Source organism: Ascaphus truei, chromosome 18 (genome assembly GCF_040206685.1).
Source record: "Ascaphus truei isolate aAscTru1 chromosome 18, aAscTru1.hap1, whole genome shotgun sequence".
In the NCBI taxonomy this organism is placed as follows: domain Eukaryota; kingdom Metazoa; phylum Chordata; class Amphibia; order Anura; family Ascaphidae; genus Ascaphus; species Ascaphus truei.
Window position 1 is genome coordinate 18,312,714 of NC_134500.1, and position 22,376 is coordinate 18,335,089.

The following is a 22,376-nucleotide window of genomic DNA, read 5'->3' on the forward strand; positions in this document are numbered from 1 at the left end:
ATTGATATAGTAGAACAAGCTTTCAAGAATTTGCCTCTCTTCCTCAGGTCATCAATACTGATTTACAAAAAGGATGCTATGACTTAAACAGAGATTCGAAGAAAAAAAGAAATTACTGTATATATAATTGTTGCTTAGACGCTTGGGGTTGTGTCAGTCTAAAAAGTTAAGACCTGCATTTATTGCTTTACCATCTGCTCTTGTGTCTTGTTTTTATTCATATGTTCTTTGATTTTTGTGTGGGACCTAGGACACTATAGCAGCAATTGGAGTTACATCACTATTACTTCTCCCCATGCTGAGAGGTGTTAAGAGATTGCATGCTAGAAGAGATGGGCACATTTTGGGGGCGGATTGCCGAAGCCACGGATTGAATTCTACAAAATCTGTCCACGGGTTGTATCCAATGGCGCATTTTGATGAATCCGCGCGGATTACAAAAAAAAAAAAAAAAATCGACAAAATCCGTTCTCGAATTGGATTTTGGGGGAAGGGAAGAAATACGAGAAACGAATCAGGGCCGATTCTCCCTTCTCTGCTTATGATTAAGGGCTTTCGTTCACGGCCTCGATTTTCCGCTTTGGAAATTATTTTTGTTGATCCAACTACAACACTTTTTGGGAATGCCCTCTTGCATTCCAGCTACCCATTAGCGTTCATTTTCTTTCGTTTACACCACAGAATTTGCTGGAACTAGCAACCTGGGATTCAGTGAAGAGTTTTTGCAATTGATTTTTTTAGGGTTTATGGTCACGGTTGAATTTTTGGTCATACAAATTTATGGCATGTTTACCAATGTGTCTATTTCACAGTCCTAGGGGCCACTTTATTTAGTATATGTCAGTTACTAAAAGGGGTTAAGTTCGTGCATATTCCCCCGCCAGGTGTCGTTATGGCAACAAGGGAGTCATGATATCACAAACACGGCTCCCGTGAACAATGGTACCATGGTATGATTCACTTGGGACCGAGCAGCCCTCAAAATAATGGTGATGTAATCTCTAGGAAAAGTGTATAATATATAAATATATTTCACACTTTTCCTAGAAATTACATCAGAATTACTTTGAGGGTTGCTCGGTCCTAAGTTACAACATCCTTTTGATTTATTTTATTTTTTTTGCTTTCACATTGCTCCGATATAGTTTAGGATTTTTTGTCACTTCTGGGGGTAGGATATAGCTTGAACTGCTGCTTTAAAAGAATCGCTGACCGATTTTATTTTTTCCCCTATTAATATGTGCATCAATACAATCCACAGAATTAGCCAAATTGATGGATCGATTGCGAAGATTCAGCTTGGGGGTTCACTAAATGGCTGTCAGTGCAAGAGAACCAAAATTGCCAAGTTCTGTGGGGAAGATCATGTGCCCAGGCAGTCACTAGATACAATTGGTGCACTGCTAAAGAGAAAAGCAGTGCGTCAGAGTCTGTTTCAGAAGAGGGGATGTGACTTTGTAAATGGTTGCTATAGAAACAAAAAAGGCTTTTTACATTATGATACATTAAGTAATTCACAGTTGTTTTTTTTATATATAAAAAAAATGCTACAACTATTTCCTCATAGTACAGAATGGATTTTAAAAATAATTTAAAAAAATAAATAGGATATTGCTTGATCTGCAGCTTTAAATATACGTGTTTTTGACACCGTGATGGTCTGCCAACCTTGAAAGTGGTCCAAAAAGGGACTGAAACCTTAGTTTATTAAACCATCTTATATTCATCATCCAAGCAAGTTTGGTGCGCTACTCTCCTTACCTAGAGATTATGACCGTTAGTCCGAGATATGGTGCCAAACTTATCTCAAAATGCTGAGCGCGTTCTCTTTTTCTTATGCGAGCGCGCATGTATTTAGAATTGCCGACTAATTCGTCATCACTTTTGAAAAAGGTATATCTGGAAAACTGTAATCTCAGATCTTGGCCCTTCTCTCCCTTCTACCACCACCTTTCCTAGCAAAACCTACAACAGGGAGCGACATACCACCATTGGGTGATGCAATTTACTGTAGTACAATGAACATGTTTGGCAATCACCCTGCCATTTCAGAGTCCTATTGCAAAATACAACCAAGGCACATTTCCAAGCACATGACCTATAAATGTGTCCGATATACTTTAATAATGCTAATAATTACCAATGTTTACCCAATTCACTGCCATTAGTCTACTAGATAGGACTGCAGCATTAAGCCTTTCCACACCATAGGGGGTTATATCCTCAAAACAAAAAACAAAAACACCTAAATCCTTTAGTACTGCAAACATTCCCTTCAGCGCCTCGTCCTTCCAAAGTTGCAAGAGTTAAAAGTGTCGTATGCTTCTTATGTAAATCCTTGGATAAAGAAATAGTCAGTCCCTTCGAGCCCTCTCTAATACATTTGCACCCTCAATGTTCGCTTTTAGAAAGCATGGAAGAATTAAAAGACATTTGAGAAAAGTTCTTGAATCAGGGCTTGGCACAATATCCTCGCTAATCATGTGACGGGTGTGCTCCTTACAAGCCAATCATGCCATTATCAAGACTGTTCATGGTCCCAAGGCTCAACAAAGTATCCGGCCGCTCCTCCTTCTCCTACCGTGCACCCCAAAACTGGAACAACCTACCAGAGACGCTCACATCCACCACCAGTTTAAGTTCTTTCAAATCTAAGGCCTCGGTCCCACTACGCTCGTTGGCGCGGGTGGCATGTCGCGAGTTCCCCACCAGCAGGGGAATCCTCGCGAGCCGGTCCCGGTCCCCCCTGGCGGCACAGCTGACTACACGCTGTGGCGCGTCAGCCGCTAGGAGACACAAGAGAATGGTGTTTCCTAGCGTTGACGCGTCACATGGTGTGGCTGTGAGCCAATGGGGAGGGGAGGCTTCGGGAGGAGGAGAGGCTTCGGGGAACGGGGAGGAGTGTCGAGTGAAAGCAGGTGAGTGCCTGTCTGTGTGTGTATGTGTGTGCCTGAGTGCGTGAGTGCCTGCCTCCGTCTGTGTGTGTGTGTGTGTCTGTGTGTGTCTATGAGTGCGTGAGTGCCTGCCTGTGTGTGCGCGCGTGTGTGTGTGCCTGCGTGCGTGAGTGCCTGCGCGTGTGTGTGTGTGTGTGTGTGTGTGTATGTATGAGTGCCTGCGTGTGTGTGAGTTTAAACTTATTACCCTCAGCAGCTCCAGCTCCAGCCCGAGTCCGTGGAGGGAGGGGGGGGGGGGGGGGAGTAGCGGGTCCCTCCGCTCAAGCCACGCCCCCCCTCCCTGTCAAGCCTCCCACTCCCGCCCACCTCCCGCTCCGGCTCCCGCTCCCTACAGACCGCATATCGCGGTCTGTGTATGTCAGCACACCGCCTGTCTGCAGTGCGGGTGCGCTGACTCTGGGAGCGGGGCCTTAGCCTAAGGCTGTCTCACATTTTAATCTGGTCTGTAACTGTTTCATACGCTCATAATATATATTTTCTTTAACTGTGCACGCAATGTCTTGTATATAAGGTATACACTGTTCATTGATGTAACTGTATTTGTAACCGTGTATTATTTGTTTTACTCTGTGCCCAGGACATACTTGAAAACGAGAGGTAACTCTCAATGTATTACTTCCTGGTAAAATATTTTATAACTAAATAAATAATGTTTAGACTGGGGCCATGGTCCCTTCGCCCGCGAGGAGGCTGGGAAGTCACACGCGTGAAGCAGGTGCTTTCCTGGGCCGCGGGGGGCGTAACCGGAGTAGGTTCGCCCCGACTGGGCGAACCGCTCACGTGACCGGCCGGTCGCACCTAGGAATCAGTTTCAATTGATTTCTTGCACAACGCGCGCCCCCTCCATGCGCACGCAGCCGAACGCCGCATGGACGCCATCACTGCCTTAAGGCAGTCTGATCGCTCAGCGTGGGGACACCTCTGCACGGTTTCCGGCACCATGGCCCCAGCCTTAGAATTATCGTACAATTCTGCTCAGGGTAACTTATGGCACGAAGACAAACAGAAAAGCCGATGTTCTAAACATACAAAAAATAAAAAAAACAAGTCAAATTCGAGATCCATTTTAAAACCATCAAATGGTTCATATTTTGGACTTTAAGGGATGTTCAACAAAAGAAAGAAAAAAAAGTGACCTGCGATTTTTTTATAAGAAAATATGGTTGGGTTATTTTAATAAGCCTTTTCTGAAGTCTATGGTTATTCCTGAACCATTTATGCTTTTCTACAGATCTGTGCAAGGCAGGAGGACTGTCCTGAATAAAGCACTTAGTCTTTAGTACACATTACATACATATAGAAGTATGCAGCATTTTTTATCCCCCTTTATAATCAAAAAAGACAATGTATGACCACTTAACTTTTTTTCAATATATCTACCCACATACATGCAGGCAACTTATCTTTGTCATAGCTTTAAATTATTCTGCATCCTGAACAATAGAAACAGCTGCCAAATGGGAGGACATAGCAATAGACCTCTGGGCAAGTAACTGCTGGGAGTAAGAGACCATTCTTCAGCAAAGTCAGAGGGGGCGGACAAAAGAAACCAGCTGAATACCTTGGTCAACAATTCTTAGGCCAAGCCAGAGAGGGAGGAAGAAAGGGATTTGAGGAGGGACAGTGTCCTTCCTGCACATCGCTGCAGGAGAAATACCTGGAAATATGGCCTTTGTGAGAAAAATCGCCTGGAAAGAAGTTTCCTAGAACTGTGATGAACTGTGTGTTGGATCTGTTTGTGCAGTGCGACTGTAAAGCTGAATTTGGAACCGTTACACAGAGAATCTTCATCCAGGCTCTCTTGAAGTTGAATCCATTAGAATGTGTAGCTGTACAAACCAAGCTAATCAAATGTAATCCCCAGTGAAACTAGAGCCATATATGCTGTGAAGCCATAGCCCAGCACAGGAGATTGTTAGGGATTTATTAGCTTCAATGGGGTATTGTGTCCAAAAATGGCTCAATAGGCAGCTTTGGTGGATACGAGACAGATATACAGATTATAAGAGGGAGAGAGGGAGCGAGGGAGCGAGATACACACACAGTCACAGTCAGATTCGTTTGTCAGAAGATTAGAACGTACTCTATTCCCGGCTGGATGGGGTTAACTTCTGCTGACCAAAGCTTCCAGGTGTAACAAGTTAAACTGAGCTGCATGGTTTAAAAAGGCAGCCCGAGAGTACAGCCGGACCCTCACACAGAGAAGGCTGAGAGTACAGCCGGACCCTCACACAGAGAAGGCTGAGAGTACAGCCGGACCCTCACACAGAGAAGGCTGAGAGTACAGCCGGACCCTCACACAGAGAAGGCTGAGAGTGCAGCCGGACCCTCACACAGAGAAGGCTGAGAGTACAGCCGGACCCTCACACAGAGAAGGCTGAGAGTACAGCCGGACCCTCACACAGAGAAGGCTGAGAGTACAGCCGGACCCTCACACAGAGAAGGCTGAGAGTACAGCCGGACCCTCACACAGAGAAGGCTGAGAGTACAGCCGGACCCTCACACAGAGAAGGCTGAGAGTACAGCCGGACCCTCACACAGAGAAGGCTGAGAGTACAGCCGGACCCTCACACAGAGAAGGCTGAGAGTACAGCCGGACCCTCACACAGAGAAGGCTGAGAGTACAGCTGGACCCTCACACAGAGAAGGCTGAGAGTGCAGCCGGACCCTCTCACAGAGAAGGCTGAGAGTACAGCCGGACCCTCACACAGAGAAGGCTGAGAGTACAGCCGGACCCTCTCACAGAGAAGGCTGAGAGTACAGCCGGACCCTCACACAGAGAAGGCTGAGAGTACAGCCGGACCCTCACACAGAGAAGGCTGAGAGTGCAGCCGGACCCTCACACAGAGAAGGCTGAGAGTACAGCCGGACCCTCACACAGAGAAGGCTGAGAGTACAGCCGGACCCTCACTCAGAGAAGGCTGAGAGTACAGCCGGACCCTCACACAGAGAAGGCTGAGAGTACAGCCGGACCCTCACACAGAGAAGGCTGAGAGTACAGCAGGACCCTCACACAGAGAAGGCTGAGAGTACAGCCGGACCCTCACACAGAGAAGGCTGAGAGTACAGCCGGACCCTCACACAGAGAAGGCTGAGAGTACAGCCGGACCCTCACACAGAGAAGGCTGAGAGTACAGCCGGACCCTCACACAGAGAAGGCTGAGAGTACAGCCGGACCCTCACTCAGAGAAGGCTGAGAGTACAGCAGGACCCTCACACAGAGAAGGCTGAGAGTACAGCCGGACCCTCACACAGAGAAGGCTGAGAGTACAGCCGGACCCTCACACAGAGAAGGCTGAGAGTACAGCCGGACCCTCACACAGAGAAGGCTGAGAGTACAGCCGGACCCTCACACAGAGAAGGCTGAGAGTGCAGCCGGACCCTCACACAGAGAAGGCTGAGAGTACAGCCGGACCCTCACTCAGAGAAGGCTGAGAGAAGGCTGAGAGTGCAGCCGGACCCTCACACAGAGAAGGCCGAGAGTGCAGCCGGACCCTCACACAGAGAAGGCCGAGAGTGCAGCCGGACCCTCACACAGAGAAGGCTGAGAGTACAGCAGGACCCTCACACAGAGAAGGCTGAGAGTACAGCCGGACCCTCACACAGAGAAGGCTGAGAGTACAGCCGGACCCTCACACAGAGAAGGCTGAGAGTACAGCCGGACCCTCACACAGAGAAGGCCGAGAGTGCAGCCGGACCCTCACACAGAGAAGGCCGAGAGTACAGCCGGACCCTCACACAGAGAAGGCTGAGAGTACAGCCGGACCCTCACACAGAGAAGGCTGAGAGTACAGCCGGACCCTCACACAGAGAAGGCTGAGAGTACAGCCGGACCCTCACACAGAGAAGGCTGAGAGTACAGCAGGACCCTCACACAGAGAAGGCTGAGAGTACAGCAGGACCCTCACACAGAGAAGGCTGAGAGTACAGCCGGACCCTCACACAGAGAAGGCTGAGAGTACAGCCGGACCCTCACACAGAGAAGGCTGAGAGTACAGCCGGACCCTCACACAGAGAAGGCTGAGAGTACAGCCGGACCCTCACACAGAGAAGGCTGAGAGTACAGCCGGACCCTCACACAGAGAAGGCTGAGAGTACAGCCGGACCCTCACACAGAGAAGGCTGAGAGTACAGCCGGACCCTCACACAGAGAAGGCTGAGAGTACAGCCGGACCCTCACACAGAGAAGGCTGAGAGTACAGCAGGACCCTCACACAGAGAAGGCTGAGAGTACAGCCGGACCCTCACACAGAGAAGGCCGAGAGTACAGCCGGACCCTCACACAGAGAAGGCTGAGAGTACAGCCGGACCCTCACACAGAGAAGGCCGAGAGTGCAGCCGGACCCTCACACAGAGAAGGCTGAGAGTACAGCCGGACCCTCACACAGAGAAGGCTGAGAGTACAGCCGGACCCTCACACAGAGAAGGCTGAGAGTACAGCCGGACCCTCACACAGAGAAGGCTGAGAGTACAGCAGGACCCTCACACAGAGAAGGCTGAGAGTACAGCAGGACCCTCACACAGAGAAGGCTGAGAGTACAGCCGGACCCTCACACAGAGAAGGCTGAGAGTACAGCCGGACCCTCACACAGAGAAGGCTGAGAGTACAGCCGGACCCTCACACAGAGAAGGCCGAGAGTACAGCCGGACCCTCACACAGAGAAGGCCGAGAGTACAGCCGGACCCTCACACAGAGAAGGCTGAGAGTACAGCCGGACCCTCACACAGAGAAGGCTGAGAGTACAGCCGGACCCTCACACAGAGAAGGCTGAGAGTACAGCCGGACCCTCACACAGAGAAGGCTGAGAGTACAGCCGGACCCTCACACAGAGAAGGCTGAGAGTACAGCCGGACCCTCACTCAGAGAAGGCGGAGAGAAGGCTGCCAGTCAGGGTACAGCTAGTGCCTCACACTGAGGGCCAAAGAATGCTGCCAGCCCACAGGTTTTTTATTTTTGTCACTACGTTCTGCGTAAAAGTGTTATTTGGTTTAGGTCTGTGGATAAAATAAGCCACAGTGAATTATACACCTACTGCAAACTGTGCTTGCTTCTCACTGGTCACCCTGCCACAACACACACACAGTAATGTCACAACATATTACAGTATAACACCAGATATCAATCTTTCCAGATCAATGAATGGAATATCACAAAATGTGTCACACAAGGATATGGGCTACATTTCGGGATATGTACAGTATCTGTGTGTGAATGTACATAACTTCTTCATGTATCAAACAGGACTGTTTTAAGTAAAATGTTATCCCAGTATTGGCCAATGTCACTGACCTCGGGGGGTGGGGAGGGGAGAAATCAGGACAAAAATGTCATGCCCAACGCTCTGTCTATATCTTGCTGGTGGGGTTTAAGAAGCCAGTAGAGATAGTCCATAACAAAGCATTGATGTAAATAATAGTCTACCTATTTCTAGTGCTTGTTGCTCTGCACTGCTACAAGTTTAGGGTTGTGTCATCACAAGAGAATATATAAATCCATCAAAACAACTGGGAATTTTAGCAAGGGAGAAAATACATCAGCACCAATCCTGCAGTGAAAAAAGCCCAGCAATTCTAGCAATCAGATTTTTGAAATGCGCTCAACTACGTTGCCCAGAACCACCACATAGAAACAGTCTTTGCTGTTGCATGAATGAACAGATGACAAGCTGCTGTGAGGCCAAAGGAAAAGACAGTCTACCCAGACCTGCTGGGATCAGGAGATAAGATGCTAGAATGATACCAAAGAAGGGGGGGGGGGGTCTGCTCATTTCCCAATCTGTGCATTCCTACAGAACAATCCCTGGCAATCACTTGCTTTGCAGAAGAGAAAACATGAAAGATACGGCCAATGAATTAGGGTCATTTGCTCTTTATCACAAGGGTAAGCCTCGCCCTGGACACTTTCTAACCTTTTAACCCAGTGGAGTCTTAATTTGCACACTGATAATGGAATTCCTGCCTGGAGTGCAAACTCCAGTTTCCAGTTCCTAAACTTTAGAAACCTGGGCCAGATCTTCTTGTGTGTTCAGGCCTTGAAACTATAGCACAGGCTAAAAAAAAAAAGCTCTACACATCTCCAAAGGCAGAACTCCCCGTTTTGCTCCTAAAGCTAATCTCGCTCCAAAGCTTTGGCCAGCCACAGAAAAAAAAAAAAAGAACATTCTTGCCCCCTGCGGCTGTTACTGACTAAAGACGCACTTGTTCTTTGACTAGAAAGAATGCCCATTTAATGCCTATTCTCCACCTATTTAATATGTATAGTTTCCCTTAGCCACATGAGTAAGTCATCTGAATTTTCAGGAACGGATGTAACACCCCAAACAAACGGAGTGAGGCTAAACCTTTTTTTTTTTTATTCTCTTAAAAAAAAAAAGGAAGAAAAATCTAAACGTTTGTAATGTTATTAATTCAGCTCGAACAGTGTTCTTGGGAAAGATCTTTAGGAATTGGTTTAACTACCTTGGTTACATTGAAAATCAGCGTATCTGCATAGATTAGCTTTTCACAGCTGTGTTCCTGAAAATTATTCGGTATACAAAAATTAAGCTGGTAAGTAGATGAAGTCCACTGAAAGGACACACGCTGATAAAGCAATCAGTGGCACCGGCACTTTTTTTTTTATTATTCTATTGTGCCAACACAAATTTGACCCCTAACACCGATTTCCAGCCCTGTGTATTTCTCTAAAAGCCGTTCATTTTGGCGTTTCAGACCCTCTGCAGTTGTTTCTAGGAGACTATGAAAAAGAAGTTTACATCGGACAAACAAAATGAAAAAAGCCTTAAGCCTCAGTACACACGGCTGCTCCCTTTCCCCCCCCTATTTACAATTCTGTGTCTCATGTGAAAAAGAAGTTGGGGATATTCCCAGCGGTACCCAATGATGGGTCTATTAGCGGAAGCGATTAACTATTTATTTGGTATACCATGCTGCCAGTGAATCCTGCCATGCATGTTTATCTTTACATAGTGCCACATTATACACTGCATTGTACAGAGATCACTGTACAGAGGCCCATTTATGCTAAACGGTGCAAAGCCATAAGACACCTTATCGTCCATTTACTTGAATAGGCCTCAAGTGCATGCACGGCTTTGAATGCATCTTAGAAATATGGCTAAAAGTATTTTACACCCCTTAAAAAAAAAAAAAAAAAGGAGAAACTATTTATTTGTAGGCGACAAAAGTAACTTTCCAGATTAACTTATTGGATCTTCAAAATGTTACTCCCACTTCTGAGGTTAGTATCTTTGTCACACGGTTACCACTCCTCCCATTCAACCAGCTCTTCAGTGTTGATATTGCATTTAAAAATCTCAAAACTATCACAGGAAGTAATGCACAGGTGACATTCAAACACAATTTACCAATCTCACAGAGATGAGCTGTGAATAAAATGCTACCCTACAGCACACGCTGTTTAAATATCACATCTAAAATTGCAGTATAAACAAATAAAAAAAACGTACAAACTAATATTTTCATCACACCTAAGAAGCATAAGTGACTTTTAAAACCCTCACTGATCTTTACACTCGTCTGCTACCAAACGTTTAAACAACTGGATTATCATGATGTCATCAGAGGGTAATAGTGATCAGGGTGTGTGGTTACACTGGCCACCAATATACAACATCAACCAACAAAATGTGCTGTGAAGATAACTGCTTGAAATAACTCCTACTGTTTTTATAGCCAACAATTACAGCGAAGGCGGAAGAGAGATGGTATCCGAAACAAATATGAAATAGGAGGGACGCAAGCCTTGCCTTGGAAACAGAGGCTAATGAAAAAATCAATTGGTTCGCAGCCTTGCATTGACAAGCGCAGATACAAGTTTAATCCTTGAGGGTTCTTTATACACAGGTGTCACATGGGAGAAGCCCATTACACTTCAGAAAACTGAATAAAAAAGGGATCAGATTTAGCACACATGCTTTGAACCTTAAAAAGGTCAAATAATCATGGGAAGCAATATTTAGAACATACATGTGTGGACCAACCAGGGCCGTTTGCCATGGTTTATAAAATCAGTCTCTTTTACGACTTGATATGTAATTGGGTTGGGCATCAGGCCTACGTCTTAAGGGCCTTACTCTAGAAAATGCATCGTGACAGATTTGGCACTCCCGTGCGGAGAGCCCCGTCTGCTTCAGTGGATAGGCGATATGATAATGATCAGGCGGTGCGGATAGTGCCCGTGATGGGCGACGTTGCCCAAAAACAAATGCATTGCCGCCGCGTACGCTTATAGTAAGCGCGATGGCGACAATGCGACGGAGCGAATTTTGGTAGCTGGCAATATTTGATTTTTCAAGGGTTGTCGCCTCATGTGACAGCCCCTGAACCAATCAAATGCCAGTACGCCCGCGCCGCCGCCGCAAAGCGAAATATAACTTTCACTAGCGGCGACGGGTGACACCCATCCCTTCGCGTGACGCAGGCACTATATGCCCGGCCTAAGGTCCAAAGAGTCTTACACAAGTGATCTGAGGCATTAAAATGATGTGCACTCCCTATGGAAATGTGAATATGCAAAGGTAGCACCAGTCCTGAGGGACACTGTGGATCAATAATTTTAAAGTATTAGATGTGTTCAGTTCCTTTCTAGGAAACTCTCCATCAAATGGTAAATTGAAGGATTCAAATAAATACTGTCGGTTTTTTTTTTAATATTATTATGGTTGATTACACCATGTGCTCACATAGCCCTCTCTTCCCATGAAAACCATACTAAAGCAGCAATTCCTCACGTTTTAAGCATTAAAAATGTATTGGTGTCTTTCTCTCCTCTTTCCGTTTCCCAGTGTCTGTCTCAGCTGCCACCGTGTGTTTGAGATTCTGAGGCGTTTTAAAGATGGCTGTCATCCTGATCAAAAGCTCAGTCATGGTTGCCGTGGCGATATGCACAGCAAGTTCTTTGGAGCCATGCTTTATATCAAGAGTATTTTCAGATAACAAAATACACCCAAACCTACGGTTGAGGAGATGATGGCATGAGAAACTTCATGTTCGGTAAAAGAAGAGATTTGGATGAACTCTGGTTTAGAAACGCATTTCTAAATACTTTTTGTAGGTCACCTTCAGTGCTCAGGTGGCCAAAGAGATTACAACAAAACCACCACAGTGGTTTAGAAATACGGCCTGCAATAAACCCAGGCCTGCAGCTCTACGGAAACCAAACACCAAGTAACTTACTTGCTAATGAAAGATGAGCCCTTTGACTTAGAATGGCACCATATTTGTTCAAAGCCAAACACTGGTAAAATCCTTCAGACGGTTCGCCTTTCCTGCCCTCAACCTCTCGGATGTACAAGGACCCATTGTGCAACGTGGCGATCCGTTCGGTCTCTGAAACCTTCACTCCATTTTTCATCCAGGCGATTGTGAGGGGCGCTTCTCCGTGAGCTTGGCAGTCTAAAACCACAGCATCTCTCCGCGAAACGATTACATCCTGTGGCTCTTTCACAAACAACAGATCTTGAAAACACCAAGCCCCTAGGGAAGAAAAGAAAATCCATGTGTTTTTATCTAGTAACCCACATACTGTCCATGAAATGTCTGTGAATTCCCTGTATAACCCTGTTCTTTTTAATGTAACCATGTCTTTTGTATAACTCTGTGCCCAGGACATACTTGAAAACGAGAGGTAACGCAATAAATTACTACCTGGTAACACATTTTTTATAAATAAATAAAAGCATACACATGCAAAATATTTTGCATTTACATGTTGCCTTTTCCTTCACAGGACATTTTCTTAGTGTAAAAACAACACCAAATGGTTGGAATGTGTGAAGAAAAATAACAATACAAGAAATAGTAATTATGAAACTGTCTGAAAGCAAGAATAACAAAATTTAAAGAGACGGAAGAAGTCACCGCAAATGTAAACAGATTGACATTTTAGACAGAAAATATTACAATTATTAATTTAGAAAAAAAAAAAAAAAAAAGAAAAGTTTGCATTCATTTTTGTTCCAGCTCCTTTGGTCTGAGAAAAACGAGCGCTTATATTTAATTACAAAACGCTTGCAAAACAAAAACACTTACAAAGATGTGAACTCACAATGTGAAGTTTCAGCATCATTTACCGGGACAAAAAAAAAAAAAAAAAACAGAGAACCAAAAGCTGTTTGCTAATTTTACAAGCTTGTCAAAACGATCTTAAAAAACAGGGAAAGTCATAAAGGTTTGATTTTTACAAGAAATCATTAACATCCCCCTCCTGTTTATGAACAAGCAGGTTTTCCTCCCTTCTCCCTCCCCCCAGGGAGTTTTTCGACCTTCACTGCCCATCTCCTGTGGGTGTAAATTCATCATCTTTAGTGACAACTGGGAAGCTTTGTATCTTGTAATACCTTTTATTGAGCATTCCAATTTATCCTGCATACCCTTAGGTGTGGCGGGAGAGTTTCCATAACGCCTTGCTTCAGTGCAACAGCACAGTTTGATGAAGTTGTGAGATATACCTTGTAGGTTCAAAGTTCTTCAGTGCCTAGGAATATTCCAATTCCTATCCTACGTCTGGCCTCCTGCGAGGTAACTTTTAATAACCCTGCGCCTTGCTCAACGGACTTAATTTCTGCAATTCAACAGATGCATTTAGATCGCGGACAATGCAACTTCCTAATATTTGTCTCTCTTGCTGCTAGATCTCAGTAGGAGTGGGATTAGGGAACCTTTATTTGGACGTTTGTGTATTGCCAACTGTTCCAGAAATGCGGAACTAATTGGTTGCTTACTGTCTCATGCAGTGGGGATTGCTTAATTACCCAATACACATTTTGTTAGCAGTACAGGGGTCTCTGAAGGACATAGGATGCTTTTTTTCCCCATCCATCACACGCCAAGATAAAAAGAGAGGAGTATATTTCAGAGAAACTCAGCCACCACAGATCTCATCAGTCCCTTTAATCTTTTTTGTTGTTGGGTATAATGGTTTTAGGTGACGTTTAGGAATAGGGGTTGGACACCACCCCTTATCAAATCGATTTCTCAAATCAGGATCAATAGAGGAGCTTTGAAAGCCCAGGGGTAATCTGCAATATTTTTCACAGGATTCTGCGCTTTGGGTAAACACATCTTGAGCGTTTCTACTGCAATCCTAGATGTGTGAAACCCATTACAGAACAGCCCTATCTGATCAGGCTCCAAGAACTCTACAAAGCACATTCCTCAATCTCATCTGCTTCACTTTTGGTTTCTTACATGTGATATTAGCATTCCTAATAATAGATCCTATTAAAATCATATTGGGGTTAAAAGATGCCTAACGGGGGAAGGGGGGGGGGGAGAGAGGGAATCGGATTTACTCTGCAGACCAATTAACTGACAGAAAATAAGAAAAGCATTAATATATCAATATTAAAAATAAAAGAACAGTTCAGCTGCCAGCAATGTCTTTTTCCTTTCATTAAAAGGAATTAATTACCTTCTGGCACGAAACCCAATTCAAAAAGCAACTCTAGGAATTAATTACCCGCTTGCACAGAACCCAATTAAAAAAAAACAACTCCAGGAATTAATTACCTCCCAACACTGAATCCAAATCATAAACAAAAGCTTGAAACATTTAAGATAAAATATAATAAAGATAATGTGTACATTTTATAAGAAGCGATCTTAATGAAACTTCTCACTTTATTGAAATTGATACTAAATGTATAATCACTGGGAAATCAACGTTTTTCATACTCATACTATTACTGGCAAGAGTGTAAATGGGAGATCTAGGAGTTAAATGCACACCTTCCAGCCAGGCTAAGAGCAGTAAAAGTGATTGTGTAAATATATAAACATATGTTGGGATGGTGGGTTACCATAGCAAGGTGTGATTTCCCCATCACTTACTATGTTCAACCACCCTAGGGCATCCCTTATACCAGGATCCATCTTGGGCAATAAGATTGGGAAAAACAATGGGACACACACACACACACACACACATATATCCAATCTCACTTAACCCTTTAAGGGGTGGAGAGACATGCAATATATTGAATGCCCCTCCAGCACTGAAGGTGTTAAATGTATAGGAGATCCTTTTTTTTTTGCAAGCATTTTCTTTATTTATTGTTGCAAATCAAAACATTGAATAGGTTTTACATTTTGAAATGTTTGTTTGCAAAAAAAAAAGTTTTTGCCATGTAAAAACAGATTAATAGGTATCATAAATATTATAATATTGACAGTTCCAACACTAACAATAATAATCTGTTAAAAGTATGGTGTATCCTCAGTTGCTGTATTAACCCAAACTTCATGTACAATAAGAATCAACAGTAGCATTTGTCAAAATAGTCATTAAAAAGCACCATTAACCGGTTAAAATGAAACCCAGTAAATGAAACGGATAGGGATCAATCGCAGGGTTATAATACTAAAAATTATCAGCAATTTCATAACTAATAATAATTAGAACGAGCTCAAATCGAAAAAATATATTCAGTATCCTCATATACTGTGCAGCAAACCTCAAACTTTTGTGCAACATACAGTAATAGGATCAATGACAAAATGAAAGAAAAGAGCAGTAAAACAAAAAAAATAAAAACTTACAATTATTTGGGACCTATTTCAGTGAATGAAATGAAACGTTTCACACAAGGAAAATAGGCTGGGTGGTAAGATTGATAAAATAGTCTTTTTTAATGCTGTGGTAGGGTTTAATAGTGTGTATTGCAGTCCCAATTAAACTTGGGAGAGTTATAAGCAGGGGAGGCTGGGTCCCTGCAGCCATGCACAGGGAGAGTTATAAGCAGGGGAGGCTGGGTCCCTGCAGCCATGCACAGGGAGAGAGATAAGCAGGGGAGGCTGGGTCCCTGCAGCCATGCACAGGGAGAGTTATAAGCAGGGAACGCTGTGTCCCTGCAGCCATGCACAGGGAGAGTCATAAGCAGGGAACGCTGTGTCCCTGCACCCATGCACAGGGAGAGTCATAAGCAGGGGAGGCTGTGTCCCTGCAGCCATGCACAGGGAGAGTTATAAGCAGGGGAGGCTGTGTCCCTGCACCCATGCACAGGGAGAGTTATAAGCAGGGGAGGCTGTGTCCCTGCACCCATGCACAGGGAGAGTTATAAGCAGGGGAGGCTGGGTCCCTGCACCCATGCACAGGGAGAGTTATAAGCAGGGGAGGCTGGGTCCCTGCACCCATGCACAGGGAGAGTTATAAGCAGGGGAGGCTGTGTCCCTGCACCCATGCACAGGGAGGACACATGTCCACATCATTTCCACTGATGCACAGAAGGGGAGGAAAGCAAAGTTTCCTAAACATCTCCACTCACCTGAGAGGCTCAGCAGGGCTGCCCAGAAAAGCATCCGGGGGGACAATCTCCTACTACAAGTCTCCATTTATTGGGGTTGTGCCTGCATGCTCCAGCCCTGACACTTGCAGCTCTCTCCCTGTGTCTCTCACGCGCCTCTGAGCCCTTCCAGGGAACTTGTTTATTCCTGCAGCTCTTGCGCAGCCACACGAGGCGGAGCGAGCTGGTCAGGGGGCCAGGGTATGAAAAGGAAGCCTTGGAGTGGCCGGGACTACTTAATGCATCCTCCTGTGAGGGGGAGGGCAGGGCTCAGGCATGTGCTGTGGTCTGCCTGTCACGGATAGGGCACAGGGTCAGGAGCTGGGGGTAGTGCACTTTGCTGTGTTCCTAGCCCAAATGCAGGATGCAAACTCTTCTCCTCCTCCTCCACCCCCCACCCAGTCTTTAGTTCTGGGTCACTGCACAGTAACCAGCAGCCCTCAGCCATACCCCCTGCAGGGTGCCTCATTTCACTGGGGTATCTCTGGAGGGTGACCGCCCTACTGAAATTGGGGGGGCATTGCTAAGGTTGCAGATTACCGCTTTCGCCTGCCCCCCTTTGGCATTAGAAAGGGTTAAAGCGAGGTGCCTGATCCCAACCCTAGTGGCGTCCCTGGTTTCATAATAATAATAGCTTGTTCTTGTATAGCGCTGCTAGTTTTTACATTACAGAGACATTTTGCAGGCACAGGTCCCTGCCCCACAGAGCTTACAATCTATGTTTTTTGGGTGCCTGAGGCACAGGGAGATAAAGTGACTTGCCCAGACCATAAGGAGCCGACACCGGGTTCCCCTGCTTCAAACTCCGTGCCAGTCAGTGTCTTTACTCATTGAGCAAGGACCCTCTTGGCAGCAAAAGGGGTTAAACTGGAGAACTCTGGAATCGCGAGGCGGTCCCCGATCCCGTAAAAAAAAATTTTGTTGCTTTGCCGTGTGTGTCGCAGGCGCCCCTCCGACAACAAAGGGTTAATCGGGTGACAGATGGCAACCCCCAGCATGTCCCAGATTTTGATCTGCTGAGAGTTGAAGCCCCTCTGAGAGTTAAGAGGTTAACCCGGGTGATGGGAGGGGCAAGGGGGGGGCAGCTGGGACCCCTAGCGTGAGGCGATTTTAACCCTTTTGCTGCTGGACTGGGACAGCTAATGCATTGACGCGGTCATGGAGGTTTATGTGCAATGTATTGCAGATAGCTCTGGCGCAGAATGCGTTAAAGGATCAGGTTCAGCCGGTGTCTCTTTTTACATTTGGAATGCGATATTTAGAAATCTAAACTACCGCGGGGAATCGCTGGTAAAGGTGCAGTCCCCCTTAGGACAAAAGCCGACGCCGGTAAAATATTTTGTAGCTCAAAGTGGCTTCATGGCAGTGAAACGTCTTAATAGCTTAAGACTGGGGGGGGACTGACACCTTTAAATAGAAAGTATATTGTTCAATTATATTTCCTGGTAATGTTCACAAACATTGTGATCTCAATTATACAGAGAAGTCAGGTCTCGGGGATTCTTAGTGAGGGTTAAAGAACTGGAGTAGGGAAGTATTAAACAGAGTATTATTATCGTTTATTTGTGAAGCGGCAACATATTCCGCAGCGCAGTACAATGGGGGCACAGAGTTATGTATTTAATATAAACAGAATGATATACCAAATGGCATAGTCAGCAATATCTTAGTTTAATAAATAACCCACTTGGGACCAGATCCAAAGAGGTCTATTCACGTGACGTTACCAAATCAGTAACAGCCTTTATTTTCCCTGAGGTCAATGCATTTCCCCAAAGCGGAATTATATGCTAAAATTTTTTTAAAAAAACACACAGTCCGTTGTGTATCTCAGGGGAGTGCAAACTTTTACTGCAACCCCCCTCCTACCTTGCAGCTGCGTCAAATGACACCTCCGGGGTCATGTGACATCAGGTCACGTGACCTGCGGCATCATTTGATGCCTGTGACGTCACATGACCCCGCGGCGTCATTTGTCGCTGCGTTGCCATGGAGACGCGTCACAGCGTCTGAATCCCGGTAAGTTTTGTTGTTGCAGAGGCCTCACGCGATCCCCCGGCATTTAATTTAAATGCCTTGGGGGGGAAGAGCGTGGTACCTCTGCAACCGCCCCCCCAGTTTGCGCACCCCTGGTGTATCTCATTAGCATAGGTTATCACCATGTTAAAAGGAGCAATCCAAGCTCTATTTTTACTCAGGATTAAAGAAAGGGTCTCCGGAACTGAACCCCATTCATTTCAGCTCCGGGGACCCCCTGGTTGGGGAAATACTTACCTCTACAGTAGGTGCCAGTACCCTCGCAGGATTAGCTAGCTGGGCTTTAAAGTTTAACGTTCCCGCATCACGCAGACCAATAGGAAGCCGCACCAGATGACGTCATGGCTTCCTATTGGCAGAGCGGCTACAAGCACCTCCTACAGCGGTATTTCCGGAATTAATGAGGTTCAGCTACGGAGAACCCCTGCTTCTATCCTGAGTTAAACAGAAGAGCTTGGATTGCCTGCAAGGCCGCGTCCATAGTGATCGCTACCGTGTGCGCTTGAGCGCACGCATGATGAATCGCGCCACGGCACATTTCCAGAAGACAATGTTTTTGAGTTTTGGCGCGGCACGTGGGTGGTTCAGCCAATGAGGGGCGAACCAGCTTCGTGACATCACGCACACGCCACCCGTCGCGTGCGATCTGAAGTTCACAGATCGCTTGGGCGACAGGCGCACGCAACGCCATGCGTTCCGTCGCACGCACGCGCCTGCACTATGGACTTGGCCTAAGGGAGCACAGCATTGTGTGTTAACTTAAAATAAAAAAAAGATACAGAAAGTTAACATGGTTTTAACCCCATGCTTATGAGACATACAAGGCCATGTTTATCTCTCAACATTTGGTATGACTTACCTTAAACATTAAATCCCTGCTTTAAACTTTATGTTAACAGACTTAACAGAGCTCTGTGGCTTTGGGCCTTTTAGTCACACATAAAAAGGCTACTTTTTTTAAAACACATATCTGCTGCCAGCTTTGTCAGCTGCAAGAAACACTGGCAACAAACTTGTTACAAAACTTGTCAGGCTCACTGTGTTTTAGCATTAGCAGTCAGTGGTACCAAGCTACTTCCCTGTAATGAAGCCGAGGGCATGAATGGGACCACAATCCTCCCAAACACAGGAAAGACACGCATATTAAATAGGGGGGGCATTGTTTTTTTCCAACTACATCATTATTTATTGCCCTTATCTTGCGTTGAAGTGGAAAGCAATGGAATAGGTGTTGAGTTTTTCAAAATACACACACGTGTGTGTGTGTGTGTGTGTGTGTGTGTGTGTGTGTGTGTGTGTGTGTGTGTGTGTGTGTGTGTGTGTGTGTGTGTGTGTGTGTGTGTGTGTGTGTGTGTGTGTGTGTGTGTTCATTTGCATGTCATTTCCCAGAATCCCTTGCTGCAGTGGGAGCACTGTATGCTAGGTGATAATGGTTGAAAGGCAGGGTTGCAGACCTGTCTAAGACATGTGAATGTGCTCACAAGTGGTATTCTTTATATATATATATATATATATGTTATTTGCAGCAGTTCCCCACTTTTATTTATACCAGGATGGGAACAGGGGGGGGGGGGAAGGGGGATCCCCAGAGCTGAGCCAAGTTATTTTCAGATACCTATGAAGGGATATTTACACGTAAAAATGGAAATGCGTAAATACGTCCGGGGAGTAAATTAATCTTTGCAGATGTGATACGCCCGAACCATAATATATCTTGGGGCTATGTGCTTTAAGTAAAGTATGGTAGGTATTCGTAGAGAATTCCAGCCATTTTAGTGAGGAGTCTATGTTAGTATAATATTAATGTTTTATGGTTTCTCACGGTATATTAATCCCAATGACTTCTGACTTTGTGTCATTCATTTTAAATCTAGCAAGTAATCCATGGGCCTCTAGAATTTGCAGTAGATTAGGCAGGGATATTTAAGGCTTTCCTAAAGAGAGGGGGGGAAAGACCATCTGCATATAGGACCACGTGTATTGGATTTAATCCTATCTGGGGTGCCAATGCTTTAATAGAAGTATAAATAATTATGGAGACAAAGGACATCTCTGACGTGTTCCCTTCTTAATGAAGACTGTTTCAGGAGATGTGGTTGGGAAACCAATGTAAAAGAAGCAACCCCCCAAAGCAGGTCCTGCTTTTAAAAAAAAAAAACAAAGAAAATGTTTTTCTGGCGTTGAAAAAAATTAACCATGATTTTCTTCATTTCTAGCTTCTGTGGACTGCAATGAGCTCTGAGGTCCTTATTTTAACCTCCCATACACTTAATATTTCAAATGCTTATATATCTCCTGAATGAAGCATCAGATTTTAAAACTAAAAAACACATTTGAATAGGATAAGAGGAGATTGTTTAAGGTTACTAAAAAAATGACATGCAAAAAATTAATTATAGCAGAAGGACAAGAGTAAAGGGCTTTGACACTCCTAATAAATTTTAGGCCTACGCCAATCTCTCAAATCATAGTTAATATAAAATTCCAATTCACCCTATTAAATGCCCTTTCACTGTCTAAGGTTGGGTACATGAGAGGGGTGCTTGGTTGATGTTTGAGTCACATAGTACTGTCCCGTGTTTGGCACCCAGGAATAAATCTAACTTGATCAGGGTGCATGATGATCCTCAGTGTTCGATTTACTTTCATAGCCACGACCCTAGTATATATCTTAATGTCTTTGTTCAGCAGTGATATTGGGCAATAACACGCACAATTTTGAGGGTCTTTCCCTGCTTTAAGTATCAATATTACTGAAGCTTCTAATAATAAGTGGGACAGAGAGAGGCCTCTAGTCAAGTAAGGGAACAAACTATCCCTAAAAGAGATCCAAATTCACTTCTGACGAGCTGATTGGCGTCTGTTGAGTCGGGAATGCCTTGGAGTGTGACGTTATTTCTTCAATATCGTTTTTCAGAATCCTGGTACTCCAAGAGGTTTTATTTTCTGTTTCCGGAGATCTTGAATCTTCTGGTCGGCATTCTGCTGGAATTGTATCACCTCTTCCAACCTTTTCTTCCATCACAGGTATGACATTTCTGTTTGAGGTTTCTTGAGATCTTTTTAAAGGATGTGCTATGGCGTAGCACTCTTTAGTGACTATGGGCCTCAGTCTGGGACTGGAGGTCTTCATCATCATCATAGGCTGCTCATAGTCCACATAGTGATAGCAAGGAGCAACTTTGAAGCTGCTCACTGGGCTCCGATCCTGCGTTTCAAAAAAAGTTGCCAAGTTTGTAAGATTCGTTATTTTGGGCTTTGGACATTTCTTCCTTTAAAGGACAACACAACAAAATAATACAACGGCTTGATTTCATTAGCATTGCACTCTATTTTCCCTTCTATGCCCGTGTACCCAACCCCCGCCATTATGGTTCAAAATGGGTGCCATGGTCAGCCTCACTAAAGGAGCCAATAGAGAGCCACAACATCATCGGGACAGGACTTCACAACTTGGTAGTGATCTCATAGGCCATTTTTTATCATCATGCCGGCAAATTACAAACTCAATATCATGGGTACTGGGAGATCCTCATAGCCTTAAATACCACAGTGCAGGTCTTGGGGATTAAATAATAGATATGAAAATCATAATGTTTTATGGAAGACTGTTACATTGTCTCTGTCAATGTAGTGGCAGTGCCTCCTTCCTCTACACATTCTTGGTAGCTGTACAGTTCATTTTTTCCTGTTCCCTAGGACCCCTTCAGACACATGAGAGCTTTTACACTTGATCATTAAACTAATTTGGGCTCCAAAGTTAGTTAGCATGATTTATTCCACTTTTGTGCTAGAATTTGTATTGCAGCTGACACTGTGTTTGTTCAGGAAACTGGGAAGAGCCCAGACAAAGGACATAATTAATCCTTATCTTTCTTTGATGTACCATGTCCTGGCCTGTGGCACAGTCAAGCATCCATGAAAAATATCTACACACATACACACATACACACATACACACATACACACATACACACATACACACATACACACATACACACATAGCCCCTGCTCTGGGAAATACTAATTAATGTACGGGCTTAAAGGCTTTAATGGATGAACTATGTGGACTCACTCAGGT

The 22,376-nt window shown here is 44.9% G+C and overlaps 1 protein-coding gene across 1 annotated transcript in view; it reads right to left on the minus strand.

Annotated features, from left to right (window-relative positions):
* Positions 1–16,442, minus strand: part of PRTG (protogenin) — a 110,828-nt gene extending 94,386 nt beyond the window's left edge. Inside the window, exons 1-2 of the mRNA XM_075575749.1 lie at positions 16,241–16,442; positions 12,153–12,452 (exon numbers count right to left, since the gene is read on the minus strand). Coding sequence (XP_075431864.1) covers positions 12,153–12,452; positions 16,241–16,307 — 367 coding nt within the window. The 5' untranslated portion in view covers positions 16,308–16,442. The remainder of the gene's footprint in view (positions 1–12,152; positions 12,453–16,240) is intronic.
* Positions 16,443–22,376: the final 5,934 nt, after the last annotated feature.